General features: G+C 34.6%; 3 protein-coding genes across 4 annotated transcripts in view; 2 read left to right on the top strand and 1 right to left on the bottom strand.

The window, feature by feature from the left end:
• The window catches only part of LOC144838755 (E3 ubiquitin-protein ligase UBR4-like), a 48,030-nt gene extending 37,430 nt beyond the window's left edge, over window positions 1-10,600 (top strand). The window contains exons 83-103 of the mRNA XM_078694231.1: window positions 302-504; window positions 798-1,062; window positions 1,217-1,512; window positions 1,686-1,839; window positions 1,987-2,030; window positions 2,308-2,388; window positions 2,539-2,626; window positions 2,799-2,880; window positions 3,204-3,480; window positions 3,757-3,941; window positions 4,401-4,473; window positions 4,654-4,983; window positions 5,281-5,370; window positions 5,727-5,849; window positions 6,055-6,188; window positions 6,313-6,438; window positions 6,737-6,931; window positions 7,195-7,419; window positions 7,890-8,076; window positions 8,954-9,020; window positions 9,246-10,600. Of these exons, the coding sequence (XP_078550357.1) occupies window positions 302-504; window positions 798-1,062; window positions 1,217-1,512; window positions 1,686-1,839; window positions 1,987-2,030; window positions 2,308-2,388; window positions 2,539-2,626; window positions 2,799-2,880; window positions 3,204-3,480; window positions 3,757-3,941; window positions 4,401-4,473; window positions 4,654-4,983; window positions 5,281-5,370; window positions 5,727-5,849; window positions 6,055-6,188; window positions 6,313-6,438; window positions 6,737-6,931; window positions 7,195-7,419; window positions 7,890-8,076; window positions 8,954-9,020; window positions 9,246-9,307 (3,287 nt within the window). The 3' untranslated portion in view covers window positions 9,308-10,600. The remainder of the gene's footprint in view (window positions 1-301; window positions 505-797; window positions 1,063-1,216; window positions 1,513-1,685; window positions 1,840-1,986; window positions 2,031-2,307; window positions 2,389-2,538; window positions 2,627-2,798; window positions 2,881-3,203; window positions 3,481-3,756; window positions 3,942-4,400; window positions 4,474-4,653; window positions 4,984-5,280; window positions 5,371-5,726; window positions 5,850-6,054; window positions 6,189-6,312; window positions 6,439-6,736; window positions 6,932-7,194; window positions 7,420-7,889; window positions 8,077-8,953; window positions 9,021-9,245) is intronic.
• Window positions 10,522-14,254, bottom strand: LOC144838729 (uncharacterized). Of its 2 annotated transcripts, XM_078694187.1 has the most exons (7): window positions 14,151-14,254; window positions 13,534-13,872; window positions 13,106-13,249; window positions 12,702-12,884; window positions 11,618-12,351; window positions 10,996-11,578; window positions 10,522-10,752 (listed from the first exon to the last, which is right to left on the bottom strand). In XM_078694187.1, the coding sequence occupies exons 2-7, from the start codon at window positions 13,829-13,831 to the stop codon at window positions 10,598-10,600; spliced, it is 2,097 nt and encodes a 698-aa protein (XP_078550313.1). In that variant the 5' UTR covers window positions 13,832-13,872; window positions 14,151-14,254; the 3' UTR covers window positions 10,522-10,597. The 2 variants fall into 2 exon arrangements, with proteins under 2 accessions (XP_078550313.1, XP_078550312.1); XM_078694186.1 differs by having other exon boundaries at window positions 10,996-12,351.
• Window positions 14,255-14,601: 347 nt separating this feature from the next.
• LOC144837382 (TBC1 domain family member 13-like) lies at window positions 14,602-20,389 on the top strand. The gene is made up of 12 exons (XM_078692455.1): window positions 14,602-14,639; window positions 15,014-15,087; window positions 15,300-15,340; window positions 15,828-15,889; window positions 16,159-16,237; window positions 16,727-16,809; window positions 17,036-17,192; window positions 17,743-17,947; window positions 18,463-18,705; window positions 19,210-19,291; window positions 19,562-19,619; window positions 20,167-20,389. The coding sequence occupies exons 1-12, from the start codon at window positions 14,617-14,619 to the stop codon at window positions 20,236-20,238; spliced, it is 1,179 nt and encodes a 392-aa protein (XP_078548581.1). The 5' UTR covers window positions 14,602-14,616; the 3' UTR covers window positions 20,239-20,389.
• The last annotated feature ends 4,391 nt before the right edge of the window (window positions 20,390-24,780 follow it).

Here is a 24,780-nt window from a genome sequence, read left to right as displayed (position 1 = left end):
GTGACAAAAAAATATGATTGACATGATTATGTCTTATCACTACCATATTAGTGCATATCACTACCATATTTGGTAGTTTGATAGTGTAGACAGAGCTTGTTTTCAATCTTGTTTTACATCCATGCATTAATAATCACTTTGAAATGTGAAAATCACTCTTAATAATAATTATTAGCTATGTCATGTATCGATAATTCATTTATTTTTTTTATTATTTTTTTCAATTCTTTATTTAAGAGTAGTACAAAAATAGCAACCAATTTTCAAAAATCACTGATTTATTCATTTTTTATTTAAGCAGCTGATAGTTCAGAAAAGTCTGCCAGAGCCATCCGAGGTAAATATCTAATGGAGAAGTACACAAAGATCTGGAAGGCTGGTGTGAAGAAGAGTCCAGAGATGCTGCATCTAGGCAGCAGTACATGGTTACGCAGGGTTCTGTTCTCCCCTTCATCAAGGTCTGCTAGGCAAGCAGCATGTAACATTGTGGAGTCCCTATGTCAGGTAATTAGTGGCTTGTTGGTTAAAGTGTCCTGACCTAGTCCTAGTCCTGTAACTCACAGTTTATATTCCACTAGCCTCTCTATAAACACGATAAAGTTTCTCCATCCACTAATTGGCAAGTTACTTTCTGAAAAAAAGAAAAGTAAATATCAATCTTGACTCTTGTTGCTGTAATCCTACATTTTGGCCAGCTTATAGTGTAATGTGTGAGTGACTGAATGAATGTAATACTATATATGCACATTTACTTGTTCGTTTTACCTATTTTACGATCTTCTGTATTATTCCTGTAGGTATCAAGCAGGTGCCAGAAGATGTTGGATCTCCTCACCAGCTATCTAGATGAGGTCGGACGAAGTGGTGAAAGCTCTGCCGAGTTCCTGTCTCTCTACCAGAGACTCATCAAAGAACCACATTGGAAGAGATACCTGGCAGCTAAAGGAGTCTTGCCTCACATTGGGGGTCTGATCACATACGAAATAGAGCAATTGGTGGCACTAGAAGATACTACCCTCAGCTCTGACCTATCACAAGGTTATTCCTTGAAGATGCTCACTGGTAGGTTATTCTTATACTTCCATTTTTTAATTTATGTGGTTTGAGCTTCCATTTTAAAATGCCTAAATAAAATACTGTAAGATATTTAACTATTAGGAATTATACTATATAAATACTAAAATATACCCATTTTCTACTACACTTACTCTTTCAGAGCTACTTTCATCATTTATCGAGGTTGACACCATCAAACAACACTACAAAGGCAAGTTGCTAGGAACGGTGCTTAACGGCTACTTGTCTCTGCGTAAGCTGGTGGTCCAACGAACCAAACTGGTGGACGAGACTCAACAGATACTGCTAGATCTTCTGGAGGAAATGACAACTGGTACTGAATCGGAGACAAGGGCCTTTATGGCGCTTTGTGTGGAGACGGTGAAGAAGTACGAAGTGCAAGATTTGCGTACACCAGTGTTTATCTTTGAGAGACTCTGCAACATTATCTTCCCAGTAAGAAAACATTTATTAAAGTTGTTACGTGCGTCATTTAAAGATGCTACCTTACGTTGGAACCAAAACATTGTGGTATTATGTATACTATCTGCCATACACCATACATGTCTCACACACAAGATCATTTTCAAAATCAAAATTTGATTTATTTTTCTATTCTTGCTAAACAGGAGGATAATGACATTGGTGAGTTCTTCATGACGTTAGAAAAGGACCCACAGCAAGAAGATTATTTGCAAGGTCGTATGCAGGGTAACCCCTACAGCTCAAATGACACTGATCTAGCCCCACTGATGAGGGATGTCAAGAACAAAATATGCAGAGGTAATTTTTCTTATGTTCTTTTATGATGTATTTCATCCTGGAAGGAAAACTGCGTTCTTATAGCTGGGATTATGTCAATATTTTGACAGCCTTGGAACAGAGCATTTTTATAGCTGAAACTATTCAATTTGTTTATTCTTCTTTTAGATTGTGAGTTAGTTGCACTGCTAGAAGACGATACTGGAATGGAGGTAACTATCTATTTCATAACGACATGATCAAAAAATGTCTGCCTTTCACAAAAAACTAATATAATAAGGCAGTTTATAAACAGTCTCACAAAGAAAGTTACTAAATAAAGGACACATGCATTAGTTACATATATTATAGAATATATATATTTTAAATGCCAACTTTCTGAAAGCTGAATGTGCAGAAAAACCGGGTATTATTGCTAAAGTTGCAATTAAATACATTTAGAATCTAAATTATCATCTTTAATATTTTGTATGTTGCTTTTTTTTCCAGTTGTTGGTTAGCAACAAAATTATAAGTCTTGATCTGCCAGTGAAGGAGGTCTACAAGAAAATATGGTGTCATGATAATGAGGTAAAATATACAATTTGTATTATTATTTTTTATAGTTCCAAGTTAGTAATCAAATTTTGGAGTATATATGGAGCCTTGTACGTGGGGATATATACTCGCATATAGTTGCTATAGAAATCAACACCTTCGTATTTTTTTTTACCTTTTTAGGGCGAGCCAATGAGGATTGTGTATCGTATGAGAGGTTTGCTTGGCGACGCAACCGAAGAGTTTATTGAGACACTGGACAGTAGCAAAGGTAACAATTGTTCAACATTTATAATTTTTATATGCATCATGTTTTTTTGATTATTAGTTTTTTTAAAATAATATAATATATGACATAATAAATTAATAATAATTAAATACTTTAATGTTCAGATACAAAAGAAAGGTACTCTAATCAGTTTTAATATTTTGTTTGTGGTTAGATGAAGAAGCAGACGACGAAGAGATTTACAAAATGGCAAATGTAATGCATGAGTGCGAGGGGTTAGAGGTCATACTATCAAGGTAATTCAAACTTTTTTTTACTTGGTGTTTACATAAATTTGACTATGTGATATATTTGTAACTTAATCTAGCTCTATATTTATTTCTGCTAAGTTTGATAACTTTGTTTAATCTAACTGGGAGTTTGCTTAAGCTCTGTCTACACTATCAAACTTTATGTGACAAAAAAATGATATTACTACCATACTACCATATTACCATATTTGGGCTTTATCACTAACATATTTAGGCACATCACACTTTTTTTGTCAAACTAGTTTGATAGTGTAGACAGAGCTTTAGAACAATGTCATTTATATAACACTTCTCATTCCTATGTATAGGCTAGCATCTCTTACTGATCTTGTCCGTGGCCGACAGTTACTCACTGTCATGTTGAAGCTGTTTGATTACTGCATCAAAGTAAAAGCCAACCGGCAAAGACTCATCCAGACTCGTCTACAATCTATCAACATAATGTTAGCTGTGCTCAACAGAGTACTGTTCTCAGAACAAAGAAATAGCGGCTCAGGTGGAGGCGCTGTGATTGCAGAGCAGGTGCTTGCAATAATGGAGATTATTTTACAGGAGGCTAACAGTGAACCTCCCCAGGAGTCAAAGGTAACTTTTATTTTGTGAGAGTAATCTTGCACCATTGTCCTGTAGTGATAGTGACATGAGAAGACTAAAACTCCGCCTACACTATCAAACTAGTTTGATGTACCCAAATATGGTAGTGATATGCTTAAATATGGTAGTGATATGACATCATCTTGTCCGTATATTGTATGGGCAAAATACATTTGTCACAGTAAGTTTGATAGAGTAGACAGAGCTTTAGAGACATTTTACTCTCTGTTGTTGTATGAGTTAATTTGCACTTAATTATTTCTACAGGAGATTCTCACTTGCGACAAAGCTCAACTCGTGGCTCTACTCGACCGTGTCAACAGTTCATTTGTCCGTTCCAACGCCAATGTCCTTCAAGGTTTGATGCGGATCATTCCGTTCTTATCGTTTGGTGACAACGACAAGATGGCTACTCTGATTAATTACTTCAAGCCTTACCTCAATTTTGAAAAGTAAGTATTGGTACTTGATTTTGTTAATTGACTAAGATTGCAGTATAGTAAACAGGCTTGATCTTAATATGACTGCCCATGGGAAAACTCTGAGTCTAGAATATGTGTGTGCATGGTTGTTGAATCTTAACTCTCTAAATATCTTAATATGTGAGCTTAAATTTGCGACAGCAGACAACATACATACTACCTATGCATTGTACCGCTGGTCATCGTCTAGAATCCACCAAAATAGTATCAGGAAATGGAGTGAGAATACACGTCCCAACTTCTCTGCATGTGCACAATGAAATAACATGGTCAACTTATCCTTTGTCTGTCACAAAACAAACGCTCCTATAGTCCCTTTAAACCGTCATTGGGTATTTATATCAAAACTGTTTTATATAGGTTATAATGGTTCATATTGTATTTAAATATTAATTGTTCATTCAAGAATTGCTTTTTCTTCCACTTTAGATTTGATGAGGAGCAGGCACAAGACCACGCTATACACCTGCAAAGCTTCTGTGTTATAGCTGCAGGTATTGAGGTTAGTGTAGTGTTGTTTGTTTAAAATAGTGCCATTTCTGAAATAGTAATAGAATTGTTGATCTGTTAAAATAAAATTATTATAGTATACTATTCTCAACGCCACAACAAAATTGATCTGTTCTTTCTTTGTCAATTTTTAAAAAAAAATCATTTTTTTTTTTGTATTTGCCGTAAACAGAACAATGCCAATGGAAACAACCTGAAAGAACTTATAATTGAGCAAGGCATTGTGAAGAGTGCCACCGATTACATCATCCACAAAATGCCAGAAGCCAGTAACCCTGACTCGGCTGCTTGGAAGGAATTCTTGGCAAGACCCGCTCTGCCATATGTACTTCGTCTGCTGGCCGGACTCAGTACGGGACATACTAAGACGCAGGAGCTTGTCGGTGCTGATTGTATACCAGGTATGCACCGTATGGAGCAGATGTCAAGTGAAGAAGGAATAGGAACATTGTCAGAGAATCTGATGGAAGCTCTCAAGAAGAATCCAAACGTCGCTAAGAAGGTAATTAGAATTTTCTTTAGGTCGAAATGTCCCCATAAATACCGTATTACAGTAGAACACTTCATAAGGGACTTTATTTAAAGTACACTTTCCAGTGAAATGATTAGTGGAAAATATATGTTTGGCCAACACCTATTCAGTGGACAGAGGACACTTTTCTGGGTCCTGAAGGTGTCCACTCAATAGGAGCTGTACTGTACTGACAATTTTCAAACACTGAAGGTCTGTTTCTACTATCTTTTTAAGTTGTACAATATTTTAAAACTTGTGAGTAATGATTGTTTTCGTTTTAAATAGATTGAAGAAGTCAGAGCACAAACCAAGGCAGAGAAGAAACGGCTTGCTATGGCGATGCGTATGAAACAACTTGGGGCTCTAGGCATGTCTGTAAGTTGAGATTTTATTTCCAACTCCAATCAACAGTGAATCAAATTTATTTATTTTCTGTCTTAAGGCCAACTCACACATCTTCGTATGACAAGGCCCGACGAGATGGCTCGTCAGGAGAAAATTAGATATGTTTAAAGTTCTCCCGACGACCTAGAAACTACGCCCGACGCTATTTCAAGACAACTTGTCTTGTCAGGATCAACTCAGAGCACACACAAGTCGTTTTGTCGGGTCTCATCGTACAATGCTGTCTGAGTTGGACAGAAAAAAGTACAATACGAGAAAAAAAAAAGTTGTCTTCATAGATTTAAACACACTGGAAAACACAATTTTGACAATTTCTTTTCTTGTAGACAAATGAGCGAGGTCAAGTAACCGCAAAGAGTATGCTGACTAAACAAATGGAAGAGCTGGTTGAGGAGACTGGTCTGACTTGCTGTATCTGCCGTGAAGGCTACAAATACCAGCCTAACAAGGTATCACCAACAGTATAGTTACAGGAGAGTCACTCCTTCAAAACACCCTATTAATAGCATGTTTCTGTGAAACGAACGGAGGGAAATATGTGCTTTATAACTATGACCAACAAATGTTCAAGAACACTATTATTAAGGGGACACTCCTGAACACAATCATAATTGTTTGAATAAAAATAAAATCTTTTCTTTTGTTGGTTTAAAGGTTCTGGTGATTTATACGTTTACAAAACGGATTCCAGTTGAAGAGTTTGAGAATAAGCCACGCAAGACACAAGGATACAGCACAGTGTCGCATTTCAACATCATCCACTATGATTGTCATATGTCAGCCGTTCGGTAAGTCCAGTTTCATACCTACATCCTTACCGTATACAGTGTTCAAGTTCAAAGATTTTCAACATTTTAGCCAGTAAGCAAATCAAAGATGTTGTGTGTATGTAATGACCTTTTCGTTTTTCAGATTGGCACGTGCTAGAGAGGAATGGGAGAGTGCAGCCCTACAGAATGCCAACACCAAGTGTAATGGACTGCTCCCCTTGTGGGGTCCTAATGTTCCAGAGTCGGCTTTTGCTAACTGCCTAGCTAGGTAAGATAAATTACCATTTGGGAAGCTTGCAGAAAATACTACATAAACACAATTTAAACATTCATTTTCCATGACATGTAGTGTGGCTTGGTGACTATAACATGCTTGCCTTGCAGTCTCATGGCCCAGCGTTCAATCCTGACCTGGTTCCAAAGTTCAATCCTGACCTAGTGCCATGTTTGAGACTTTTATAATAAAAAGATATATAAGCGTGATACAGTTTATCTGTAATTAGCATATATTTGGTCTTGAATGTGTATGAAATCGTTGTTCTTAACATTACCTCTGTTGTATCTAGGCATAACACCTATCTTCAAGAATGTACTGGGCATCGTGAACCAACTCAACATGGCACACTCCATGACTTAAAGCTACTCATGCTTAGATTCGCCCGTGAGAAATCGTTCAGTGACGACAGCGGTGGTGGCGGTCGCCAGAGCAACGTCCATCTTGTACCGTATATGATTCACATGGCGTTATATGTCATTAATACGTAAGTCAAACTTTTGACAAGGAAAAGGAGTGCATCTCGAAATCAAGCCCACTGGGCTTCTTTTCAAGATAGCATGGGCTTCTTTTCGAGATAGACTACAGTATTTGAATGTCAAACAATACAAGCACATGGTTAAGAGTTAGTTGGGGGATTGAATTCCAGATGATCGAGTTTATATCATGTTTTATAGTTAATATTACTAGTTTAAAGACATTTTCTTTTGACCATTTAAAAAGATTAATAAATTCATTTTTATTATTTAGGACTAGATCTGGGACTCGAGAATCGAAAAATCTAAGTACCTTCTTGAAACAAGGAAAGGAAAAATGGGTTGAGTCGAGTTACGAAGTAGACGGACCACACTACTACACGTTATTGGCCGCCATGTTACTGTCGCAGGAAGAATGGAAAACTGAAAGATTGACGTGTCTTCGTCGTCTTATCATCACAGGGCAGGCAAGGCTCGTCTCCCCCGGAGGCTGTAAGACGTAAGTATTGACTTGTCAAATTATCACTACTGCCCACCAAACTTCTGCTAGATTGGTATTTCTTCTAAATGCGCAATGTGTAATAACAGTATGTGTAATAATAGTATTTTAATAACTAAATTAGCTCTAGAGAAACATAACAAGAAAATGACAAAAATGATACAGGATGACTTGAAAAGTATTAGAAATTAGTTTTATTAACAGTATTATTACACTGGCCCATTTTAGACACACAGTACAGCCCACGACAAGAACAAATGGCGCAAAATAGTAGGAAACGTTATGTCTAACGACGATGAAGAATGTCAATATATTGTATCTCCATTGAGATCCAGCCACTGATACCCACAGCATTGTCATTTTTTCAGTAATTTGCCTTTGGATTTATATATATATATATATACTGTATATTTAATAACTAACTATACTTTTTATAATGCATTTAAACTTAAATATTTATTTTGTTACAGTATAACTGACAAAGCTGTTAAGGACTACACCGTTTACAAATCCTATATAGTCTACTGGGCTCTTATGAACTGTTTCTATGCTGTCCTTTTTAAGAAGGTGTCAATAACATCCGGAGACAATTGGTCATCATCGGTCGCTGATTATATTCGTAACAACGATGAAACTGTTTTAAAGGCAGCTGACAAGGTATAGATTTAATAATTATTTATTTTCATTAAAAATTGATACCATATGGTGTATGAATATGTCGAAAATGTATTTTTCTTTGTCTACCAAAGTCTATGCACTATGTATTTTATACAGCCCACAAGGAAAGACCAATTGCAGTATATAAAAAAATATATATATATAAAAAGCAGCAAAAGCTGAAGGAGTTGTATTTATATGATATAAAGATATATAAAAGTTTAAAAGATATGGGCAACACACAAAAAATACACAATATAATATAGCAATAAAAAAAAACCATATAAAAAATGCCATTAAAATTAAAGATGTATTGTCCCTTTGACTAATTCCAAAAAAATAAAAAATAACAGATTTCGAAAAAAGGTGGGTCATTTTGAAGTATCATAATAGTTATTAACTATCACTAACAATTTGTCGAAAAAAAAAATCATTTAACTGAAATACAGACGTTTTTTTGTTAAAAAAATAACTCTGACTTCCAGTCAAAGTTTTCGATCAAAACATACCCCATAATGAAATGCGCTTGTTTGGCTACTCTGTATGCATAATCATAAAACTTCCTCACGATCTGTGTGAAAATACCTTCTCAACCGTGACGAGTTGTAAACAATCCTAATTAGCATATGCATAATGCGTACTCGTGGTTTGAAATCTTTGTTTACTTTCGCTCGCGACGATTTTCCAGACGAAATGTAATCAAACTAATTTACCTGTTAATTACGTAAACTTGTTGCTTTTGGCTCAAATTTTTTACTTAAAGTGAATAACTTTAATATTACTTTGATATGGCCAATTTAAATTTAGAATATTTTGACCTTCATTTTTTTGTGTTTCAAGGGACAATACATCTTTAAAATAAAATACTTTCTTTTAGTTGTTGGCCACGTATGAGAGTGACCTTTTGCCCTGTGAGTCTTTTGCAGAATTCTGTGATGTTAATGGTAAGTTTAAATGTTTAAACTCGCATTGGTAGTAACGCTAGACAAAATCCTATAGAGACAAATCTCACAACGTTGACCTTATGAATGAGAAGCTTTCAATCCACTATGGCTTCTGCAATTCAACCAATCAGGTGCAGTTATTCTGGAAATGTTGACAATGGAAGTAAACTTGTAATCAATTATGTACAGTCTATATTCAATAACGTTTTGTGTTTTTTTCTGTAGGTTTGCTTGATGATATTCCAAAACCAGATACCTTTATCCAAGAAACTTTGAAGTCACTTTAAGTATCAACAAAAAGGCTTGAATTATCCAACTTATTTTGAATTTTGAAATTAACAATATTAACAGTAATTATACTTCGCGATGACCTTTGACCTAATGTGCCGCTGACCTAGTGTCATGTGTACACATGAACTAGTATATCTACAATGACAATTTTAAGTTTTTATCATAAATGTGCCTGTCTCATAATAGCTAAATGGTAGTTTATCAGTGTAACCAAAAATATAAATCGCTATTAACACACACACATTGTTTGTCTATTTGATGTCTTAGGCAATTGCAACAGATATGCATACAGTATAATTTTATGTTATAAAAGTAATAATTTTATTTACATTCAACAAAGATGGTAGATTTAAATTCTAGTACCCAGTATAACATTATTAACCAGGGCCGTAGCCAGCATCAGGCAGACTATCCGCTCACCTGATCTGAAATTTGCAATTTTTACTACTCCAATTTCCCAGAAGATATAATCATATTTTATATTAATAATTATATTTAAAGCATCTTTGACTCGTCTGTTTTTTACCTCTCACTACGGCCTTGCTATCCAAATAAAATAAAAATTGAATGATATTGAGTGGTATATTTATACTGTATGTCTCAATTCATGGAATAATCATAATTTTAAATTGATTGTTAAGTGACTATAGCTAATACTTTTTTTTCCAAGTTTATTTAAAAATCCTAATTTTGTTGTATGTTGTTATTGTTTGACAAATTAATAAAATGAATTATCTCACCCATATCCAGACATGTATGTCATTCATATTCATGTAAAAGATTTAAAAACATTTAAATTTGCATTAATTAATGTTTCACTATTAATTAATATCTTTAATCACATTCTCATGGTATTTTAAATAAATGTTGTATGTGAGTCCTATATTATCGAATACATTAATATGTTACAACTATAAATGCAGGTTTTACACTGATAACTCTAGGAAGTACAAAATATCAATAAAATTGTGTTTGCATGAAATCATATAATAATTTCATTTTAGTATAATGTGTTGTTGTAACCTCTTCTAACCTTTTGTTTGGCATTTGTCTTAAATGTGTTTGTGGATATCTCATAAGATCGCATAAATGTGTGACGTCATACATCTATGACATCATACTGATTTATAACGTCGGAGAGATCACAATTACGTAATTATTGTTGTGTTTGGTTATTAGATACAATTAAAGGCAAAATCGTCAAGTCTTCAAGTATTAATTTAATCAATGGAATTGTCAATAGAATCAATAGAACATAACAAACACATAATAAAGATAGGGGATGACTATGGTGCTGTATCGTCTGCCTTCTTATTGCAGTCCACGTTGATTTTCCCGCCTGTTATTGGATATATAACTAGACAGAGACCTGATAGTATGAATACAATTCCGCCCACACAGAATACAACACCGTACTTTCCAGAAATATCGTACAGAGCACCTGGGAATAAAGAGAACCAAATTAATTCAAACTTGAGTGTTGGTGAGTTTGCGGAAAATAGGCTTAGGGGGACAACTGACTGTTAAGGTTGCAATTGCCAATCGCATTTTCTAACACAAAATCAACCCAATGTATACTTCATATTTAATTTATTTTAGTTATTAAAGAAAATAACTCTGGTTATACCCCGAGCTTCCCTTAAAGAAGCAAGTGGCCCGCGCTACATATATTGCTATTACGAACCTGCAATGGGTGGCCCCAGAAGAAATCCAAGTCCTTGCATCTCTATCGTCATTCCAAAGGAGTACGGCAGCGTGTCTAGCCCAACAAATGCAACAAGTAGAGCTGGAACCAACGAATCTGTTGAACCGGCTATCGTAGCGTATACTGCAGACAACATAAACATACCGGCAAAACTACCAACTAACGGTATGAACAGTAGCATCACTCCCGCCAAAACGGTCGAAATCATGTAGCCCGTCAAACGATGGTACTCGTTCGGTATTCGATGAAATAATAGTCCAACGAAGATTCTTCCTGCCGTGTCGGTTAACCCCATTATGGATAGAATGAAGGCAGACTGTTCTTCCTTGATTCCGAGCGTTAGGGCGAACGATTGAAAGTAAATGAATGGAAGCTGGTAGCCGATGCATATCAAAAAGTTTGAGATGCAAAACAAAACGAAAAACGAGTTTTTAAACAGCTGTTTGATAATAAACAAGGAACTAAATCTGGTTTTTAACATTGACACAAATTGAATCCTTCGACTTGGTGGTAGAAGCGGAGCACTAAAAATGATCTCCTCCTCCTCTCCTTCTTCAGCTACCTTGTTGCTCTTTTCAACTACCTTGCTCTTTTCAGCTACCTTGCTGCTCTTTTCAGCTACCTTGCTGCTCTTATCAGCTACCTTGCCGTTCTTTTCAGCTACCTTTTTGCTCTTTTCAGCTACCTTGCCGCTCCTCTCTTTTGGTCCAAATTGTTCGAACGCTGAAACACTGTTATACGTATCTTCGATGCTGATGTTTGACTGATTTGTGGCTCCGTTTTTATCAACGTCCTGCGTATCGTTTGTCACGCTGATTGTCTGACAACTTGGTGTGCGCATTGAGCTTGAGAAGGATTCCTCAATCGCTGATAAAGACAACGCAGAAGCCTTTCTGCTAACGGTACGACCAGCTCCTTTTGCAGCTCTATCTTTTCGTGAAGTTGGAATTCCGAAACGAACACTACGTCTCTCCCATTTTCCAATAGAATCTATCGCATGAGCGGTGTTCTTTTTTGCTTCCGTGTTCTCTACGGCTGGATTGACATTATTGTCTGCAATTTTAGCAGACTCGGGTGTATCTTCGGTGATGGCGTAAACCTCCTCAGTAGGCATGTATTTAAGACTTCTAGGCCCAGTGATATCAAATATTATACTGGATGCCGACAACACCGGAAAACCAAGACAGCTAGCCTTTGTCATCAAGTCTATTGCGGTCAGCTTTTCCTCCTGTTGTAGGCCTAACTGATCAGTCTGAGGTGGTATTTTCCGTCTTATTGGAACTTTCTTCGGATCGTAGATAAAACCACAAATATGTAAAGTGATCTCTAAAAATCCTGAAAAAAAAAAATTTTTGATCATTATCAGAAATGGTTAAAATCACAGACGTCATCATCAAACCATCATCCGCCTGTATCATATCGTCGTCACCTTTATCATCGTTATCGTCATCGTTTATTCCCGTCATCATCACTGTGATGTCATCAGCACCATTATAATTTTTATCCCTTTCTGTCATCAGTATTTTCAGCATTTTCATCTTTGTCACTACCATCCATCATTTTCATCAACTATTTTGTCATCATCTATCATCACCATTCATCTTCGTCATGTTTACCATTAACATCTTTATCATCATACCTAGCACCATTTACGACCAGCTGCGCAGTAATATTGGGTTACATACCTAGCACAACAAATGTCTTTCTCCAACCGATGATGTTAAGGAGAGCTTGGCATACAGGAGCTAGAATAAATGTGCCCACGCCAGAACCTGCTACGGCGATACCAGTAGCGACCGAACGACGGCGCTCAAAGAACTTGCCGAGAGTGACAATACAAGGTAAGTACGAAAGACCAAACCCTAAACCTAAAATGAATAAATAAATATTCGTTAGTAATCTAAACATTGATGTTTCATAATGATGAACTAAAAAAGTAGGCCTATTTTCTGGTGGTGTGTTTGTATTAGGGCCAGTAGGCCTACATACACGTAATCGCACTTACCATGATCGAACCATAATAATTTATCCATGTAGACTTTTACAATTGTGTTTAAATAGGCCTACTTGCTAATACATTTATTCTAACCTGTCAGAACACCATACGTCAAGTAGAGAAAAGGCAATCCGGTTGCGAGTGAACTTAACATCATTCCCGCAGCTGCAAATGTTGCTCCAATTAAGGTAACACATCGTGGACCCCATCTTCCGACCATCACACTGGCAACTGGCCCTGTTGTGATAATAAATGTTCGTAATTGCGCCAAATATATATATATAAAAAAAAAAGCTCGATAAAATTCGAAGGGTAGGCTACAGAGATCGAATAGTAGGCCTATAGACAGTCATGGAGGTAAAAGTAATGACAAAAAATGATCTTTGTGACAATATCCTACCTAGCCTGAAATAACATTTCACGCGTACAAACCATACCAGGCCTAACTTTTGAACTGGGGAATTTCGATTGTTCTTTGCTTTAGATAATAAAATAAAAACGTAATGTTAACATTCATGTACCTGAACAAAGCATAGTTCCAAGTAAAATTGAGCCAACCCACGCTGTTGCCGATTTGCTTTTCCCGAAAACTCTCAGGAATTCTGTGTAGAAAACACCGACCGAAGAGTATGCCATTCCAAACGTGAATATGTGGGTGAGTAAGGAAGCAACCATGACAACCCATGCCCATCCTTTGTCAAGGTTGGTCTCGTCTGCACCGTCGTCATCTACATCTTGAACGACGTCAGGGGTGTGGTTTGTGGATGGAATGACATCTGGTGTTGCTACACCCTGTCCTGTTGTCTTTTCGACGACCATGACTATGTACCACAGGCCTCAGAAATGGACTGCGTTTAGGCCTATATAACGTTGAAATTCATTAATAGCATTTTGTGTTTTACTTACTTATTTTCACTTGTGTCAACTAATGGTGACACGAGTCATTGGTCTCGTAGTCATCACCATATCACTTCTTATAAACATTCTATAGGCCCTATGCTAGGCTAGGCTAATTGAAATTGCAGTCTCCGGTCTCTCTACTCTACACATACGGTATACTTCACAACTGAAGGCGCACCGCAACCCAGAAAAAGGTTGGTTATTTTATTATTAAAAAGTTTTAAAAATTAATACACACCTTGATGTCTTTTGTCAGTATTGTCCCATTTGTTACTACTAAAACCCACCTACGATTCGCCCTTCTCTCTCAACAGCAACAATCACAATGTAGTTGTTTCCAAGACAATCAAGTATGTGCTTGGTAACATTCGCGCGATTGAAGTTTCCATGGTATTTCTACGCGCCTACGAATTTTAGCTGGGCGCGGCGGCGCGGAAGGAGACTGTATGTACGGTACAGTAAATTAAAAATTATAATCATTATCATGAACTAAATAAATTAATTATGACTTCAGTTACTCTGACACGCGCGCACAGACTATCCTAAGAATAGAATATGATACATTACTAATTAATCACAAAAGCGTGCGACACGACACATTTGATTATCCCGCCGTCATCTGATAAAACCATGCCGTTCCGAAATTTCAAGAGTTTCAGTTTTTAGTTATTGCATACGTCACGAGAGGTCGCTCTATTTTCAAGATGTCTGCTTCCTTTAAAGCTAGGTACACAAATTTGTTTTATTGAAATACACTTGTTTTAAAGTAAATACTTAGTCAGAATTAATGCACACGTTTTTAGAGAACATGCATTTTCATTTTAGTATGTTTTAATATAGGCCTAGGGGCCTAGGCCTAGTGTAATTTTAGATTATGATCTCCCAGGCCAGGTCCCGCTGGCCGCCAGCAGTCAGTAGGCTGCAGAGCAGAGAGCATGGCGTTGGGCGCTAAGTCCTGGAGACTGCGGAAAGGGACTTCCTACCAAAAGGTCGGCCTAGAGGAAAAAAAAGAATAAATATTCATCACCAAATTTATCTAACTTAATGTTTTAAATATTAAGAATTGATTATTAACTTTTTTATATTTTTTTTTTATTTCAGGCTAGCTAAATTTGAGGAACTTTTGGAGCAAGAAAAAATCAATTTTGATGACTTTCAAAAAGCATGTTTTAATGGTATTTATTATATTTTAATAACAAAATTATTTATTCTGGCATGACATGCTGCATTTAAATAAGTATACCCTCTTCTTTCTATAGCCTACCACTACTAGAGGGGGCCTAGTATAGTAGAGTCAAGACAGTAGAGAGTACAATATGTGTTTATTTCTGGTTGGGAGTCAATTTATTCTGGTAAATTTGTCTTCATTTATTGTTGTATTTTACAGGTATTCCAGACAATCCTGGGATAAGATCAATATGTTGGAAGGTATTTATTTATTTTAATATTTATATAATTGATCATGTTCCGAATATGAGCACTGTTTCAATAAATTTTATATTCTTACAGATAAAATTGTTATGGGTTCAACACCGCACAATGCTCTTATCAATTGTATGACCCATTAGAAGACCCCCGGGAGAGGTGCATCATTTGTCCAATGTGTGTCATACCTTATGAATACCATGACATACTTCTACTTAAAGTGACTTGCCTTCAGGTGACCATGACGCACCCATTTTGACGCATTGTGACCATGTTGTTCATGATATGGTGGATGATAGAGTGACGGACATTGACGTTCCATCTATATTTTTTACGCACCCCTGCATCAATAATTATCTTAAATGACGCACCTCTCTTGGGGGTCGTATTGTGGGTCATACAAATGCATAACAAGCCAAAATTTCTTGTACTTCATTAGTTACTCATATTGTACTTCAATTTGGATGTTGTTATTGTTTTTATTTTCAAGATATTGTTGAATTATTTGCCACCAAAGAAAACACTTTGGAAAGAGCTGCTGAGTGAACGAAGGTACAGTACTCAAATCATGCATTGTTTACTGACATGTATTGTCTTTGATGAGATTATATTCCTCTGTTTTTCTATTGTCTCTTTAGCTGTCTAAACTAGTTTGACAAAAAAAGTGTGATGTGCCCAAATATGGTAGTGATATGACATCATGTATATCATATATGGGCACATCACATTTTTTTGTAACATAAAGTTTGATAGTGTAAACAGAGCTTTAGAAGGTTGATTTCATTGACAATCCAATATGAAATATATTTACTATATTTCAGGGAAGCATACAAGCAATTTCTAAAAGAGATGATTATTAAACCGGGATGTGCGGGAGAAAGTAATGCATCTTCTGACCATGTAAGTATAACATTTTTAAATCTAATATTGGCCTCACCTTTCCAGAATAGAAGTGAGATAAAAACTAAAGATCTTGTAGACAAAGCAATTAAAATATAAATATAATATTGTCTTAATGATAACTTCAGTTGTTGTCTACCGCCCTCTACCATTATGTACTTTTTGTCAGTTTGTGTAGAACTAACAGTAGAACCCATTAAGGGGACACCTTCGAGACCCCAAAGGTCCCCTTATGGGTGTCCTCCTCTGTCCTTGTTCGTTTCACTTGAAAGTGTCCCTACAATAGTGAATAGAGTGTACCCTATGTATAGAGTGTACCCCCATGAATAGAGTGTACACCCTAAATAATGGTGTCCCTTGAATAAGGGTTTCCCCTGAATTGGATTCCAAAAAAGTGAGTTCTACTGTATTAAACTTATTTAGTATTGTTTATTTACCTCCTTCCAATCTTGTTGAAACTGCGACTCCTGTATTTAATTTCTTTTTTAGCCTTTAAATCCAAATCCACAAAGTGAGTGGTCTCAGTACTTTAAAGACAATGAAGTATTATTACAAATAGACAAAGATACCAGGTAAGTTATAATAATATATTTATTTCCTCCAAAATATACAAAATGGGGAACACAACGTTTTACAGAGGCCCTGTTTTTTGTTTTAATAGTGTCGGGTGGGTGGTGTGGACACCATAAAAGGTTCTATGGAAAAACTGTTTACTGAAATACTAGAAAGATTTTTTGTTATAAACAATGAAAACAGATTAATGGAGCATTTCTGTCTTGTTTTTTTTATACTAAACAGACGGTTATTACCAGACTTAGGGTTCTTCCAACGAGCAACAAAATTCCCTTTCAAAGACGTCGTTGATTCATCGTCGGATATTACCCTGCGAAAAAGAGTGGAGCAGTCCATTATCAAAGCAGAGGATGTAGCTAAAAATAGATTAGGAATTACAAATGTAAGTATTATATTATTGTTTATAATGTTACCATATTGCCACAAAAATAAAAGTTGTTGTTTCAATACATTCAAATTTAGCTCTCAATGATTTTAAACAAATTTGTTTTGCGAAATTAACTGTAAAAGTCTCATTTCAAAGCTATAAATGTAGAAAATCGTACTCATATATCTTATGTATGTTTTAGTAATTTGCACTTGAATAAAGTAAGTCAACAAGAAAAATACCGACACACAAAACCAAACAATCGTACCTCATTTTGTTTCTTCCGGTCTGGTCTACAATTATTTTCTAAAAACCTATCTTCCTCCAACTTTTTTTTTTAGGAAGTTCAACTATATTTTGTACATGACTTTACTTTAAAACTAGTTTGTATTGTTTTATTAAATGGTCCAGTTGATCAAAACTGGTGATAATCTATTACTATAGAATATTGGCCAGTCCAGAGTTTTAAAAAACACCATCTGAATATAAATATTTAGCAAAATGTTTAAATGCATCCCAACAGTTATTCAATTGATTGCAATAACTAAGATTATATTTCCGTAAGGTTAAAGCAAAAACTAAGTTACCAACATATGAGTTTGGATATAATCCATTGGAAGATGGGCAAGAGGCCCATTGGGAGGTTGTCGAGAGAATTCTGTTTATCTATGCAAAACTGAACCCAGGACAAGGATACGTACAAGGGATGAATGAGATAATAGGACCTATCTACTACATCTTTGCCACAGATCCTGATGTGCAATGGGAAGGTAGGTGTGGTTATATGGTCTATAAATAGAATATTTACATCAGTTTTGTACCAAATAATCATTATTTAACAGTTTATATATTTATAGTGCAAACTGTATTTTAAAGGGACACCTTCAAACATAGTGTCCCTTTAATAGAGGTGTCCCCTGAATAGCATTTGGTCGTAGTGTTAATATATATTTCACTTCTTTATAAATAGGGGTTTTGGCCATAGTGTTAAAACATGTATAAATGTCAGTTCGATAGTGCGGGTACCGATAGTGCTGGTTTAGGAACCCTAAGTGGCCCTCCAACGCTGGAGGCCTCAGGCGTTTTTAGCCATTTTCGACTTATTTTAATGCCTGGTTTTTTCCTCTGGACACTACTCAGGTGCCTCATAAGCCCTGGGTTTAGCCAGTGAGCGCTCATAGCCATTACGCCACTGTGTACCCTTAATAGATATTTTTCATCGAAGGGGTTCTATTTTTCCCTCTTTTTTTGGTGGTTTAGTATATCGTTTTATATTGCTTTTTAGAACATGCTGAAGCAGATACGTTCTTCTGTTTCACAAATTTGATGTCGGAGATCCGCGACACGTTTATCAAAACATTGGATCATACATCAGTCGGCATCAATGCAAAGATGAAGTTTGTTATGACGCAATTAAAGAAGTTTGATCTGGCACTATGGTTACGACTCAACAGCCAGAATCTTCAGGCCGAGTTCTTTCTTTTCAGGTGGCTAACGTTATTACTTTCCCAAGAGTTCCCATTGCCAGGTATTTCATATTTTGATGTGCATATCGTGGTTTATTATTATATTAGCTATTGTCAGGCTTTCTGGATATTTTTTGCAAGCACTGTAGATTGTATAGTGTGTATGCCTAGGATTTAGAACACTCCTTATTGAGGTCTTAGAATTAAGACTGTTGCTATATGAATCATATGAGTAGCAGTCTTTGTCTACCCTATCAAACTTTGTGTAAAAAAAAATGTGATCTGCCCATGGTAGTGATATGACATCATCATGTCCATATATGGGCATATCACATTTTTTGTCACATAAAGTTGATAGTGAGACAGTTTAATTTGTTTTTCCTTTTCAAGACAGTAGGTCATTTAATTTACTAGTTTAACTAGGCCTTCTGTATAGCCTTAAATCTCTCATAACTGCTAGGATTTATCCAATACAAAATTAATTAATTAATATCAATTTTTATTATTTATATATTATTGCTTAACCTATTCTAATATTCTATTCATTTTTTATTTATTTTTTTTAGATTTAATTCGAATTTGGGACTCGCTGTTTGCTGACAATTCACGTTTTGATTTTTTAGAAAGTGTTTGTTGTGCAATGATAATGTAAGTTTACAAACTTTAAATGTTTTGTTATTTTTTGTAAATTTTGTAAAGCTTCTGTCTACACAAACTTTGTGACAAAAAATGTGAACATGATGATGTCATATCACTACCATATTTGGGTATATCACTACCATATTTAGGCACATCACATTTTTTGTCAAACTAGTTTGATAGTGTAGACAGAGCTTAACGCAGTGTTCCCTTCAAAATAGCCGTCATCAAACCAAAAAAATAAAATTCACAAATATAGTTATTTAATTTTTTTTATAGAATTATTAAAGATGAATTATTAGAAGGTGATTTTTCAGCAAATATGAAACTCTTACAGGTCGGTATTCAATAATATTTTAATCAATTATTATGCTTTTAAATTTTATTATTTTCACAATTTGTATTGGGTGTCTAGAAAACTAAGATCTAGAAAACTCAGATACCATGATCTAAGTTTTCTAGTTTCGTTCTACTATAAGAAAACTTGGACCACTAATTGGATTGTTCCATTATTAATCAGAGGGTAGGTTATTTGAAATACTACAGTATTATAGGTTTTCTTACTATTATTGTTACTTGTAGTAGCGGCCTACAACTTAAATCATAACGAAAATACAGTATACATTACATTAAAATTTAGACTCAGATCTATCTAAGATTTCTAGATCTGAGTTTTCTAGACACCCTTATTATTGGTTTATTTTGGTTATTCTAATTTTGCCACAAACAAATAGGCAAAAAGTTATTTTAATCGAATATATACACATTTTAGATTTATTCACCTTTTTTTTTTTATCAATTTTGAGAATAAAGTATTTGAAAATTTGTTATCATATCTTGACATTTCACTGATTTTTTTCACTGATAATTCTTTTTGTTTACAGCACTATCCTAGCATTGATGTGAATATTGTCCTCTCAAAGGCATTTTCTCTTCGTGAATCTCAGCAAAAGTAGAAAACAAAACGGGTATCCTTAACTGCCACTGTACTGTTAATGTTCTTCCACCTTATCTCAACAAATAAAATTATGTTATATAATTAACTAGTTATGTTAAAGATATATTGTCCCCTGAAAAATTACGGTATTATTTTTTACTTTTGTTGAATATGGCATTTTATTGTTGAATCGAATCGGGTAAAAAATATTTATCTGTAACTTAAAATAAGTAAACTTATACATAATTTTACCCAAAAAATAGTCAGACAATGGTTTTTGGTTAATCTAACCATTTATTTTGTCTTTTTATAAGTGAAATCATTATTTTTGTTTCGTTTTTTTTTATATAGAAGTTATTAACTTTATTAAACTGCGAAATTTCCTATTAGTCATGGTTTTTTGGGGACATAGTAGAGTAGAAATAAGGTTTCACCTCAAAAAAATTGCAACAAAAGGTTTTTCAACGGATTTTGGTAGTATTGAGTGTACTAAATAACAGAAAAAAAGTCTCAAGAATTTCGACCACCGGAAAGTGTTTTTTTTCAAGATGGCCGCCAAAATAGATAAAAAGTTAAAATGTCCATACCTCCTAAACTACTTGGTCTATTGATATGATTTTGGTACCAACATACTCAGAACATACATATTTATATTCGCTATAATAGAACATTTTGGCCAAAAATGACCGGAAATACCATTTCTGACAATTTGACCTTTGACCTTGATATGTTGTATCTTGGTAACAACTGACCGTAGGGAAACAAATGATGGCTCAAATTGTTCAGAATGTACATATTTACATTTATTGTAATGAGACATTTTGTCAAAAAATGGTTGGAAGTAAAGGTTATTGACCTTTAACTTTATCTGTGTATAATTTCCATATCTCGGCAACTATGTGTGGTAGAGATTTAAAATTGGGCTCTAAATACTGAGAATATACTTATTTATATTTACTCTAATGAAACAGTTTGACAAAAAATGACCAAAAACGACATGTTTGACCATTGACCTTGATATGCTATATTTCGATAATGACTGACTGAGATACACCTTTTATGGCTCAATTTGTTCAGAATATAATTATTTTTTATTTCGTATAATGGTCTAATCTACTTATGAAATAGAGAGCTTTCCTGGGAATCAAATAACTGTAATATTTATAAAGACCTTCAGAATATGAGTTCAAGTTCAAATTGTTCAGAACATACTGTATACAATCTTAATAATAATAGTAAATAAAAAACCGAAAAGTAAACAAAAACAAATATAATAATAACTTTTAAATTTCTAATTATGGTATAGCAGCAATTGATTAGATATTGTGCATGTATTTAGTACGGCATCTTAAACAACTGTTCCAACTTCGTCTTCATCATCGTCATCAATCTCTCTATCTACGTTGTTCCATTCTTCTAGTTGACACACTCCCCAAACTGAAGTACATGCCAATCCATAGCTTCTACAACTGCAACATACATCCAGTAGTTACAATGGATGATTTTATATCCTAAAACAGATTTCAATCTGGTTACATTAATCACTCTAGTAGGCCCATCTTTTCCTTTGTCTAATCTGAAGTACATTTCTCGGTTTGTTGTATTTACATGATACAGTAAAAGTACCAGTAAGTCCGTGTCTTCTCCAATCAAAGTTACTGTATAATGTTCAGAGACTTCAACTGTTGCCAGAGCAATGTCAACATCGTTTTTTTTGTTTTTTTTTAAACCATATTTAATGAGGGTGATCCATCCAGCTATTGCTGATCATTAGGGACCCTCAGAGGTTCACAAGACAAACATATACACAAGATGCTCTACGTAAACAAAGTCTTATTACAAGTCTTTGGGAGTGGAGTAGATTGGTCCTTAGAAAAAATCCTGACATGTGACGGGACTTGAACTCAGGACCCTTGGAGTGGTAGCCAAGCATCATAACCATCAAGCCACAACTCCACTCTTTTTTCTATAGCTCATATGAAAGCATGTTGATAAATTTGTGTTTGTTCTCATGCCTTGACAGGAATTCTTCTTTCTTTCCATCAAATTCAGTTAGGACAAATCTCTCTAGACGATGTAATGAAATATGAAGTCCGTTTCCACCCTCACTCTTCAAAGCCTAAAGACATCTTTAGGAAGGCAAATAAATCAATAAATTGATAGAAAGTAACCTAGAATATGACACTGATGTGTGCCGATAGTTTCACTCAACCGCATCAGAAACTTCAAACTATCGAGGAGTTTGGATTAAAGGCCATGTCTATTTGTTTTGGAGCCAAGTCACTGGATTTCCCAAATAGCTACAGATGCAAGCTGTTTAATAAGAAAGTTGCTGAGGGTAAATAATTTATCAAACCTCAACAACTACTACCACCAACCTCATCTGCTACAAAATGTCACAGTCTTAGAGTATACTATCAAATCATGCAATGGATAAAGAAAGATAATACCATGGATGCTACCAAGTCGGGGAAGTTTTTAATAAAACATTTGTGCCAATAATGACGATTGAAACTGCTGCTTCAGAAGAACTTTTGAAAATCATCCATTGTAACTGTACTACTGGATGTAAAACTGTATGTTGCAGTTGTAGATGCTATGGATTGGCATGTACTTCAGTTTGGGGAGTGTGTCAACTAGAAGAATGGAACAACGTAGATAGAGAGATTGATGACGATGATGAAGACGAAGTTAAAAAAGTTGTTTAGGAAGCCGTACTAAATACATGCACAATATCCAATCAACTGCTGCTATACCGTAATTAGAAATTAAAAATTATTATTATATTTGTTTTTGTTTACTTTTCGGGTTTTTTATTCACTATTATTATTAAGAATGTATACAGTATGTTCTGAACAATTTGAACTTGAACTCATATTCTAAAAGTCTTTATAAATATTACAGTTACCCAGGAAAGCTCTTAATTCCATGGGTAGATTAGACCATTATACGAAATAAAAATAATTATATTCTGAACAAATTGAGCCATAAATAGTATGTCTTAGTCAGTCATTATCGAAATATAGCATATCAAGGTCAATCATCAAAAAATGTCGTTTCTGGTCATTTTTTGTCAAACTGTTTCATTAGAGTAAATATAAATAAGCATATGCTCAGTATTTAGAGCCCAATTTTAAATCTCTACCACACATAGTTGCCGAGATATGGACATTCTACATAGATAAAGGTTAAAGGTCAATAACCTTTACTTCTAACCATTTTTTGACAAAATGTCTCATTACAATAAATGTAAATATGTACATTCTGAACAATTTGAGTCACAATTTGTTTCCCTACGGTCAGTTGTTACCAAGATACAACATATCAAGGTCAAAGGTCAAACATGCAAGAAATAGCATTTCCGGTCATTTTTGGCCAAAATGTTCTATTAGGGCAAATATAAATATGTATGTTCTGAGTATTTTGGTACCAAAATCATATCAATAGACCAAGTAGTTTAGGAGGTATTGACATTTTAACGTTTTATCTATTTTGGCGGCCATCTTGAAAAAAAACCACTTTCCGGTGGTCAAAATTCTTGAGACTTTTTTTCTGTTATTTAGTACACCCAATACTACCAAAATCCGTTGAAAAACCTTTTGTTGCAATTTTTTTGAGGTTGGCCCCTTTTTTTCATTAGTTCTACTCTACTAACAATACATGTTTAATAATAATAATGACCAGTTATATTAATAATAACTTGTTATTTTTTGTATTAAGTGTGCTTGCTGTTTTAATTCGGATATATAGTTGGACATTTGTATGCGTTACTATATTATTTTTTGTATTATCTTACTATAGGGCTTTGAACAACTTGAAAAATATAAAGACCTATTATATTTGTTGGTCAAAGAATTCAAATTACCTTCCATTATTATTACCATATATTATTATTATTACCATATATTATTATTATTACCATATATTATTATTATTACCATATATTATTATTATTACCATATATTATTATTGTTGTTATTACATATTATTATTAATACAAGTCTTTCAGATTTCAGTATACACTATGTTACTAAATATTACCTTAAAATGTTATTAAATTAAAATACTATAAAGTAGAACCCCTTTTAAGCAGACACCGTAAATGCCTAACAAAGTGTCCCTTTAATAGGGGTGTCCCTTGAAACATATATTTCGCCTCGTTCATTTCACAAGTAAGTGTCCCTTTAATAGGGGTGAATCCTGAACTGTTTTTGGTTTTATTTCTTATTTAATTTTAACTCTACAGTTCACTATGTCGGTCGGTTGGTTGGTCGGTAAACACTAACTTGAGCACGCGACTGCAGCCATGTATATGGCCCTGTTTTTTAAAAATGATATTGGACATTTCCAAAAGAACAAAATCTTGTTTTACTGGTGTAAACTTTTCTCAAAATATGAGATTTTTTTTTTCAAATAAATTTATGGCGTTTTGCATAAAAAAGTAATAGCATAATATTGTACTTTACTTATTGATACTTGATTAAAACGTCTATTTTAATAGTACTGTGTAAATAAAATAAAATATATAATTTTTAAATTGACTTCCTATATTATAAATGTA

Source organism: Antedon bifida, chromosome 3, assembly GCF_963402885.1.
Source record: "Antedon bifida chromosome 3, ecAntBifi1.1, whole genome shotgun sequence".
Lineage (NCBI taxonomy): Eukaryota > Metazoa > Echinodermata > Crinoidea > Comatulida > Antedonidae > Antedon > Antedon bifida.
Note: the sequence above shows the minus strand (reverse complement) of the source record. Positions and strands in the feature narration are given on the sequence as shown.

What these genes read in the sequence shown, in the direction of transcription:
- LOC144837382 (XM_078692455.1), top strand. Translation starts at nt 14,617, where the DNA reads ATGTCTGCTTCCTTTAAAGCTAG. An exon ending in CCAAGAGTTCCCATTGCCAG is followed by an intron (nt 18,706 to 19,209) that starts GTATTTCATATT and finishes TATTTTTTTTAG; the next exon opens with ATTTAATTCGAATTTGGGAC. An exon ending in CAAATATGAAACTCTTACAG is followed by an intron (nt 19,620 to 20,166) that starts GTCGGTATTCAA and finishes TTTTGTTTACAG; the next exon opens with CACTATCCTAGCATTGATGT.
- LOC144838729 (XM_078694186.1), bottom strand. Translation starts at nt 13,831, where the DNA reads ATGGTCGTCGAAAAGACAACAGGACAGGGTGTAGCAACACCAGATGTC. An exon ending in GACGTATGGTGTTCTGACAG is followed by an intron (nt 12,885 to 13,105) that starts GTTAGAATAAAT and finishes TATTCATTTTAG; the next exon opens with GTTTAGGGTTTGGTCTTTCG. An exon ending in TCTGGGGCCACCCATTGCAG is followed by an intron (nt 10,753 to 10,995) that starts GTTCGTAATAGC and finishes CTTTATTCCCAG; the next exon opens with GTGCTCTGTACGATATTTCT.